This window comes from Triturus cristatus, chromosome 12 (genome assembly GCF_964204655.1).
Source record: "Triturus cristatus chromosome 12, aTriCri1.1, whole genome shotgun sequence".
Lineage (NCBI taxonomy): Eukaryota > Metazoa > Chordata > Amphibia > Caudata > Salamandridae > Triturus > Triturus cristatus.
Genome location: NC_140595.1, coordinates 146,783,662 through 146,794,090, shown reverse-complemented (window position 1 = coordinate 146,794,090; position 10,429 = coordinate 146,783,662). Strand labels below are relative to the sequence as shown.

Below are 10,429 nucleotides of genomic sequence, written 5' to 3'. Positions count from 1 at the left end.
GGCCCCCTCCGGGCTCCTCTGAGGTCGCCTTCTAACAGTAACAATAACCTATGAGTCGCAACAAAATTATTCAGTAATGCCACTACTTCTGCTGTATTTAACGTACCTGCATTTGGATATGGTGTGTATCCTGCCAAGACTGGCCTGGTAGCCCCTTCATTACGCAGAGGCCCCTGCCTGACATGTCTCTGTGTATGTGGTAGGATTCCTGCAAACCAATTTCGATGTTCCTGATATGTAAAAGGAATTTCTAAATATGCTGTATATTCACTGGGTACCGCAACTGGCTGGTATGCATGAAAGTGTCCTGTATAAACATCAATTTTCCTCAAACCCATGAATATAATGTTTCATATGCATATGCTGTATTTGTGGCTATCACAAAATCAACCGCCCCCTGCACATTGGGAACTCAATTTGCTTGGATATGCTGTGTAACCGCTTCTCTACAGTTAGCTCTTATCACAGCAGGAGGAAGTGTAGAGGTGGACCTCGGCAAGGCCTATCGGTGCTAGGGGTTCACCCTTCTCTGCACAAAAGTCCTCAGACCAGAAAATAGAAGTTGGCACAGAAGCTGAAATAGTAAAAAGATGTTTTATTAACCTCATGAGGTGGAACTATATTCACACAACACCCTTCAGTAGTGTATGAAGTAGCACAAGGAGTAGAAGAACCATGGGTCTTTTATACCCACACAGGAGCTCAAAAGAAGGCGGTACAAGCACACATAGAAGAGTTACATATATAAATGGTCATACAAAGAATGCACAGTCAACAGTGAAGGAGGAGCCAGCAGTTGCTGACTTTGGTAAAAATAACATGAAAGTTACAGACTAGAGCAGGTGCATGGGCAGCTACAGACTCTTCTGTACATGTGCAGAGTAGCAGAGGCTAAGTGTAGCCAGTTGTTTGAGCAAAGCACAAGGGCAGGCAACAGTGAAGAAGGAAAAAGCACATGATTGACAAAATGGCTGCCGGACACAAGATGGCTTCAGCTAAATGCTAACAGCGTTTTCTGCCAAATTTCCACAGACTACCCTTTTAGCATCAGCTGCAGACATCTATAATCTAGAAGAGTCTAGGTAAACATCATGTATGTCGAGTCTCATCATTTCATCAATCTCTTTATCTAGTACATGCTTGGCATTCATTTGCTTAACATCACGTCTGGTAGGTGTACAAGCAGTGATACAGATGGAGCAAAGCATTGGACCACATTGTATACAAAGGCAGCATGTCAGTAGAATTGCAAGTAATATGCACAGCACTGTTAATAGTTTCCAGCCCCAGGTGGAGACCAATGTCCAAAACCAACTGGCCAAAGTCCATGTGCCAGTATCAGGGTGAATCTCAGCAGCTATTCTATGTAGCTTGGATATTGCATCAAAAACTGAAGGGGCATGATTTGGAATGTACACGCAACAACTACTTCCGATGCTGTGACATGCACCACCTCAATCAGCCAGAACCACGTCCAGGACCATACGGTTCTGGAGCACCACAATCCTCGCAATCTGTAGTTCCTCTGTGATGTTTCCAAGTGCCATAGCTGTCTGGTTGGTCACAGCTTCCGCGACACAAGTTAATCGTCTGATTTTCCTGCTGTTCAAGGCAGCGCCAACAGAAAAGAATAGCTCCAAATTAAAGTCAACATATTGCTGCAGTGAGGTGTCAGTCTGATCCACCTCATCATTACTTATTGTTCTTTTGTATCTGTTCTTAGAAATGTAGTTTAACAGTCGATAGTCCTTGTGATATGATGCAGGTGCCAGAAACACAGGAGGTAGCAAAATGGATACGTAACAGGCTCCAGACCATCCAACAGGTAGATGGTAGTATCCCTTGTTTCCGCAACTAAAGTATGCATTATGTGAAGACGTAAAACTGCTGTTATTGGTACCATCAATAGTCAAAACCTGAGTACATTCGCTTCTTCCCACTGGAATTTTCCCCACACTACTCACACATAAGTCTGCTCGGGCTCTAGTGACAGCCATAACAAATGGTCCATTACCCTTACAAGTTCGAGTATTTGGGTAAACAAAATGTGCAGAAGCATTTCCTTGTCGGTACTCCTCCATCTCCCATTTAGTCCCTTTAGCTTGCGGATCACCTTCTTCATCAGGATAACATGCTTTATTAAGGTAGTAGTTTAATCTCCCTACACCCATATCAGTAATATTAGCCACTTGAGAAGCCAATAGAAGTGCAAACCAGGCTTGACAAGAGCCGTTGTGGGAAAAGGGAAGAGGAATGAAAGGTGTTCTTCCCTTTTTCTGATGAGCTGGCATCATTCCACACACCCAACAGTCAGTAATGTTCGTAGCATAGTGCGTGTGGTGCAACATCTGAATGAACGTGTTGTTCAGATAAGACTGTCTATGTTTTTGCTCATGATAAGGGAAAGTAAAATAGTGGTGTTCAATGGGTGCTGGAGTAGTGACAGTCAGTATTTGTCGAGCAGGAGCCACTTCCTCTACAACCCAAGTTATCACTTCCATAGTGATCATAGTGACAGTGAACCCAACAACACACATAATCCTCTTGTCGCAAATCCTAGCAGCAGTTGATACTTTCTCCATAAGCACATTCATATTGTTGTTGAAGTAACAAAACCGCTGGAGCTCTAAAGTCCTGGGCAGCCATTGGTTTCTTCTCTGAGTTTGAGACGGTTGTCACTAATAGATCCCCCCCTTTGCAGGTCAGTTTTTCACTAACCCAGGACGGTTGCTCAACCAGTCTCTTTCAGCAATGCAGCTTCTCTCCGGGGTCGTAGCTGATATTGAGATATACCAGGGATCGTGTGGTCTGGGAAGACTTCCTCAGATTCCTCAGGTGATATGGCTTGGACTCTCTCTGTGTCCAGAATTTCTCGATGGCCGGCAAGTGCAGCAGGTTCCACCAAGGCAGAGGGCACCTTTTTGCAGTGCGTGGAGTGCACCCAGTTCTTCCGATTGGTCACTCGGACTGCAGTTCTCGTAGCGAGGAGGACTTGCTCCGGGACGCGCCACCTAGGCTCCAAGCTGCTCGATCTCTGGAAGACCTTGACCATCACATGGTCACCGGGCCGCAGCTCGTGGCCTTCAGCTTTCGACCTGTCAGGAAGAGCTTCTTAAACCTGTTGATGAATAGAAAGCAGACTATCAGTCAACTGCGATAGATAATCGTTCATCATAACACAAGGTACATCATGTATGGGGCGTGGCTTAGGAATTCCCCAAATATTCATAGGCCTACCGAATACCACCTCATACGGTGTGAGGCCAGATCGTGTATGCAGTACCGATCTAATGGACAGTAATGCCAAGGGTAGTGCATCAGGCCACTTCAGAGATGTGGAAGCCTGGATTTTAGCTAGTTTAAGCTTAAGAGTAGCATTATACCGTTCCACTAGTCCTGCTGATTGTGGGTGGAAGGCAGCATGAAACTTCTGCCTAATTCCCAATCCTTTCAAGACATACTCAACAACTTGCCCAATAAAATGGGGTCCGTTATCACTCCACAAAAGTTTGCAAACACCAAATCTAGGGAAGAATTCCTTTAGAAGCACCTTCACTGTAGTAAGAGCTGTATTATGTTTCATAGGGTATGCTTCCATCCACTTACTAAAAGCACATACCACTACTATAACATGCTTTAAATTATTACAGCGTTCAAGCTGGATGTAATCCATCTGCAAAACCTCAAATGGCGCAGTTGGTGTAGCAACCCTCCTGCTGGAGTTCGTGTCCCTTTTCCAGGATTGTACTGGAGACAAATCAAGCAGGACTGCACTATCTTTTTAGCTGTGCCAGCAATTTCTGGATTATCCCAAACTTGCGTAAGCAACTTCGTTATTGAGGATGCTCCAACATGTGCTAGCCCATGTGCCATATAAATCATAGGATGTAAATAGGCTGTGGGCAGTCGCCATTTAGTCATGTCTTTATTCCTCCAACAGCCCTCATCATCCAATGTTCCCTCCTTAGACCATTGCTCAAGTTCTTCTGTAGAGGCAGATCGGTGCATATCAAGCACTTCCTGCCTGGTTCCATGCCAACGATCAGCCTGTAACTTCACTACGTACACTGATGTAGTGCTTGACTGCATTGCAGTTTCGCGGGCTGTGTGGTCTGCAAAGGCATTACCTTGCCCTATTTTATCTGTTACTTTTTTATGTACATTACACATAACAATCGCTATCTTCTTCGGATATGTCAAGGTAGTCAGGAGGCTATGCACTAACTCTCCATGCACTATTTGCGTTCCATGTGATACAAGGAAGCCTCTTTCCTTCCAGAGTAGCGCAAAGTCATGAGCCATTCCAAAAGCATAGCGGCTATCTGTATAGATATTAACAGACAAATCAGTACTAAGTTCACACGCTCTTGTTAGTGCTATCAGCTCAGCTGCCTGGGCTGACTTCTGTAGAACAGGAGCTGTCTCAACTACTGTGTGAAGCGTTATAATTGCATACACAGCTGAGGTCATACCATTTGGTAATCGTAAACAAGACTCATCAACCCATAATTCTCCATCAACATTTGAAAGGGGCGTGTCTTGTAGGTCAACACAACCCTTTGTCTGTTCCTCGGTAAGGAATATACAATCATGAAACTCTTGTGGCTGGGATTGAGTAGCCGGATATGGCAACAGAGTAGCTGGGTTAAGGGTTGAACATCTTTTCAGAGTGATATGAGGGGCCAAAAGTGTCAGGTCATATCCTGTCAAATGAACACTGGTTAATGCTGCGTTTTAGTTTGGTTCAAAAGGGCATCAACTGCATGGGGTACTAGCACAAGCAATCTATCTGACAGGACTATCCCTTCATTCTGACGTATGGACACAGCTGCCGCTGCAACAGAGCGAAAACACCCAAGCAATGCACGAGCGACTGGATCAAGAACAGCTGAAAAATATGCACAAGGATGCTTCTTATCACCATGTGTCTGTGCTAGAACTGAGAGTGCACCACCGTCCCTCTCGTGTACATAGAGTGTAAAAGCCTTAGTGTAGTCTGGAGTGCCTAATACTGGTGCAGAACATAAAGCTTGACGCAACTGCTGAAAAGCATTCTGTCATTCAGTAGTCCATGGGGGGGCATTGGAGTGTCCTTAGTCAAGAGGGCCAACAAAGGTTTTACAATGTGTGAAAAGCCCAAAATCCATTGCCTACAAAATGAAGTAAGACCAATAAATGCACGAACATCTTTCTGGGTACGAGGCACAGGCGTTTCTAAAATAACTTGAATGCGGTCTGGTGTGAGTGCACGTCCCTCCTTAGACAGGCAGTGACCTAAATAGGTAACCTGCTGTCTACAATATTGTCATTTCTTTTGAGAAACCTTGTGATGGTGTGATGCAAGAAATGAAGCAATAACAGTGTTCCTTCTTCACACTGTTCAGAGGTATCAGCTGCCAACAAGAAATCATCGACATATTGTATGAAAGCCACCCCTGTTGGTACAGGGAAAGAATCAAGCCGCCATTTTAAAGCTTGGCTGTAAATACTAGGACTCTCTGTACACCCCTGGGGAGCTCTACAGAATCTGAAGAATCGATTATTCAAAGTGAAACTGAACAAATATCGGCTACCAGGATGAATAGGAATCGAGAAGAAAGCCATCTTCAGATCAATCACAGAAAATGTAGTTGCAGTTGGAGGAACCATGGTAAGGAGTGTCGTGATGTCAGAGACTACCGGGTATTGAGGCACTAAAATCTTATTAACCTCTCGCAAATCAATAATAAACCTGTACATTTCAGTATCTGTATCTTTCTTCAAAATGGAAAGGATAGAACTATTGCAAATATTGTAAGGGACTTCTTCCACAACTCCTACTGCAATCAGATATTGAACAATACGTATTAATGCTTCTTCGCCTTCTCGAGGAATGTTGTATTGAGGCAATCGAGGCAATGAAGCACCTTCCCTCACTTGAATATGGACTAGTGGGATAACCATTTGTCCCACATCGGTATCTGATGTCGCCCACAAAGTACTAGGGAGTGATGCCAAGGCAATATCTTCTCTAATGAGATAGGACTTCTCAACCATGGGATAGTTATCATTCAAAATAACACGCACGCCTTCTGGGGAACAACGTATCACAGCCTGAAAATGCTTGAGCATATCAAGACCCACAATAATGTCCGGCGTGTTAGGGGAAAGCAAAAATGGACATGGAGCAGAAAATTTATCAACATGAAATGCAAGTGGTTGTGAGAATGGGCTAAGGGAAGGAGTCCCATCAAAACCTTTCGATGTGATTGTTAAGCCAGACAGGGGAGCCCTTGGAACCAATTGTTTAGACAGAGCACTACGAGTAGCTCCTGTGTCAACCAAAAACTGATCAGTGGAACCTAAAACGTATGCAGTAACATAAGGGCCCTCCTGATCTACTGGGACTTCAACTGATTGTTTACCCCATCCTAGGCATTCCTATGCATAAGTAGAATCTTTCAAATCAGCAGTCGGATAAGCAGACATTTGATATTGATTACACCTATCAAAAGTATTAGAAGAATTCTGGGTATGATCAACAGCTTCAAACCTAGTGCGACTATCCATACCTCCCCTATATCCTGAATTCCCTGGACGGCCTCGCATTTGTCCTCGACCACGCTGATACTGCTGAGTGCGCAATTGTGGACAGTCAGCAACCCAATGTCCAATCTCCTTACAATAAGCGCACTGATCAGAAGACAAAGTAAATCGGGCAAAAGAGGGTGCGCCAGGGCGGTACATCACACGTCCGCCTCTGCCACCACCTCTATAGGATGGACCATAAACCTGAGCTAGCATAACCTTCGTTTTTAAATCTTTAGTCTTTTTATCCTCGTTGCCCTTAGCTTCCAATTCCTGACGTTCATAATACTGAGCCATAGTCAAAAGAGAGACTGGAGAAGACGTAGTCTATGAACTCTCGCTGGCCTTTAGGCGACTAGCTATTCCTGGCAGCATGTTCGCGACAAATTTATCGACAAACAGATGCCTGCCTGTGTCATCTGTCAATGACTGGCCACTAAAGTCATGGAATGTCTCCTCAAAACGTGTAAAAAAGTCAGAGACTGATTCATCTGTCTTTTGTTTACAGGATGCTAACCTAGTGCAATCTATCTTTTTAGGAGGAATGAGAGTTTTCAATTTAACAATTATAGCTCTTGGAAGGTCTAAAATCAGTTGTTGCGGTTTCTGTGCTGGTTCCCGTTCTCTATCTGTCCTCTCCAATTCCCTCAAAACATCTCCAAAAGCTGCCTGATCATCTACTTTATGAATAGATCTCCACATATCAGGGGGTAGGATAAGCCCAAAAAACATATCAATATCAGGCAAAGTCATAATACAAGAACCAACAGCTCCTTCAACTTCTTCGTAAAAAGCCGCCGGATTTTTCTGCGGGTCTGCAAAGCAGTCTTAAGAGCCATAACATCTGCTCTACTCCAAGGAGTATAGACCCAATTATAAATAAAATACTCCTTCGCATCATCTGAAGTTTTATCGTCATCCTTTCCCGTACCCTTAGGAGGGACATACAAAGGCGCAGTTTCACTCATTGGTTTTCCATGAACTGCAATAGCCTTATCTGTCCCTGGGTTGCCATCCTGCGACACGGAGGGCTGATTTGTTTGTTCAGCTGCAGCGGCTGTCTTTTTCTCCTCCCACAAATGGAATGCCTCAGCTCGCAGTTTAACCAAGAGTCTAATTAAGTCAGCCACCTGAGAAGGGAGAAAAAGTCTGTCACGCAATTGTTTACAATCGTTTGCTATATCAACAGGCTCTAACTCTGTGGAATGCTTTCTAAACCGTGCAATCACTTATGTGGTAAATGTTTCTACAAAATATAACTGTTCCCTATCCTGCCATTGTTGTATATCAGCTAAAAGATCTGAAGCAGAAATGTCATCACAAGCTGCTTTGCGAGCAGTTGATCTAAGAGCGGCTGCACGGTCAGCCGGTAGAATTGAGCGAGTCGGACGCTGAGCATCAGATCCTAACCGATCCTGATCTGTAGGAGAAATATCATCATCCGAATCAATAGTAGGGGCAGAGGGAAAAGTGTATGGAGGCGGTGAGCGATCTAACAAAATGGAATCATCCTGTGGTTTATTAACTAGAGGATAAAGGGGCGCCGGACAGGGTATTGGCCATTTACCTGTAAACAACGCTCCCTATCCTCTCTCCCTCTTTTATCTCCTTCATTCCTTTATTTTTCAATTCCAGCGCTTTTGCATGGATGTTTTTGTGTTTTTTTTTTCTACCAAAGCTTGCTCTCTTCTCACATGTTCACGCGCTTCTTTCTCCCACATTCGTACACAATCAAACATATCCTGTCTACTTTTACGTTTAAACATACATTGCTACACATACTGAATCTTTTTAAGAACAAATGACCCATTTATAGGCCATCGCAACTCAGGATCCTTACTAGTATATTTATTCCATAACGTGCTGTATATTATAGAAGAAATACAAGTTTTGATATACATATCCCTATTTGGTGTCCCCTCTGGGGGAGCCGGCTGATTCCGTTCAAGATCCATATTGGTAACTCCAAGAAAGCAACACATTCCACGAAGTGTGCTTGAAACAGGCATGCCAAGATTATTGTAGTATATACAATATTATACGCAAAGTAGCACTCAACTCAAAGTGTGCCGTTCAAGTTTTTCAAAATGTTCTCATTACCTGCCTTTATAAATTGCAATGTATATAAATATCCAAACAAGTCAAGTTTTTGGCCAAATACTAACAAACAAATGTCGACGACCTTACCAAGCACAAACCATCAGCTTTCAACTGCCAAGTTCTGAATTGACCAAATGGTCTCTGCATGGCGAACACCAGAAGGAATCTCAGTCGACGACCGGCACCGCCTGGAGGGTCAATATCAGGAGAAGTGGAAGAAGCAATGCGGCTGCGAAGACACGGGTCTCCTCACACAGTGATCACCCATAGCAATCCTCCGTCAGGACCACTCCTTCGGGTATCCGAGTCGCCGATGAGCCCCACGTGACAGGCGCTAATTTGTAGAGGTGGACCTCAGCAAGGCCTACCAGTGCTAGGGGTTCAATCTTCTCTGCACAAAAGTCCTCAGACCAGAAAATAGAAGTTGGCACAGAAGCTGAAATAGTAAAACAATATTTTATTAACCTCATGAGGTGGAACTACATTCACACAACACCCTTCGGTAGTGTATGAAGTAGCACAAGGAGTAGAAGAACCATGGGTCTTTTATACCCACACAGGAGCTCAAAAGAGGGTGGTACAAGCACACGTAGGAGAGTTACATACATAAATGGTCATACAAAGAATGCACAGTCAACAGTAAAGGAGGAGCCAGCAGTTGCTGACTTTGGTAAAAACAATCTGACAGTTACAGACTAGAGCAGGTGCATGGGCGGCTATAGACTCTTCTGCACTTGTGCAGAGTAGCAGAGGCTAAGTATAGCCAGTTCTTTGAGCAAAGCACAAGGGCAAGCAACAGTGAAGAAGGAAAAAGCACATGATTGACAAAATGGTTGCCGGAAACAAGATGGCTTCATCTAAATGCTAACAGCGATCTCTGCCAAATTTCCACAGAAGCATAATTTTTAAGAGAACAGATTCAGTCAATAGGAATCAAAACTGGTAAACCACAAATGGAGATTTTACCTCTTAAGAGTTAAGCTTGACTAACCTGCTGAAGAATTAGGGGTTCCCTATTTTATATGACTGAAGTTTAACCATCATTTCAACAGATGTCTCTGTCTATTTTTAATGACAGTTCTTCTGAGTGTGATCATTAAAGACGACTCCAGACTCCCCTAAAACTGCAAGCTCCATGTTGGGTGCCATGTTACGTATCTTAGGGACATACCCTAAGTCTATGTGTTTAGATCTCCTTGCCCAATAACATTAGGAGTGAGTTCAATGCGCTATGTATGAGAAAAGAGGGTCGGGTTTACCACAGACCTGCCCCTTTTTTATGGAGGAAATGTGCACTCTGGCAACTAAAACATCTCCTCTCTCAGCAATAGTATCTAGGAAGCACACCTTGTGTACTTAGAAAGTCACACTCAAGCATCTGTACCAAATATTACACTATGTATGGTTAAAAATGTTTGTTGCAATTTTCTATTAACTAGTACATGTGCTTTGACTACGGAACATATGAAACGGAGCATATGAAACAGTTTACCATCATAAGGGTTCATTTAAGAGTAAACATGAAAAAAAATCTATCATGGTTCACAGCACCAGATTCACAGCACCAGATTCCCTACATCCACCCTTGTCACTCTCTATACACTACTCTGAGAGCAAAAGAATAATCTTGCATTGCCTACAAGGGAAGCACTACAGTTGTCGATCTGCAAACCTGTCACAGAGAGGGCCTCTATGTTGTCAGACCTTCAGCTGGCAGGGGCCAAGGAGGAGGGAGCCTTCAGTGATCAGAGTTCAGCAAAAC

General features: G+C 43.8%; 1 protein-coding gene across 1 annotated transcript; it reads right to left on the bottom strand.

Moving 5' to 3' along the window:
• Positions 1-667: 667 nt before the first annotated feature.
• Positions 668-9,040, bottom strand: LOC146772937 (uncharacterized). The gene is made up of 2 exons (XM_085637869.1): positions 8,755-9,040; positions 668-3,118 (listed from the first exon to the last, which is right to left on the bottom strand). The coding sequence occupies exon 2, from the start codon at positions 2,592-2,594 to the stop codon at positions 1,455-1,457; it is 1,140 nt and encodes a 379-aa protein (XP_085493995.1). The 5' UTR covers positions 2,595-3,118; positions 8,755-9,040; the 3' UTR covers positions 668-1,454.
• Between the last annotated feature and the right edge of the window lie 1,389 nt (positions 9,041-10,429).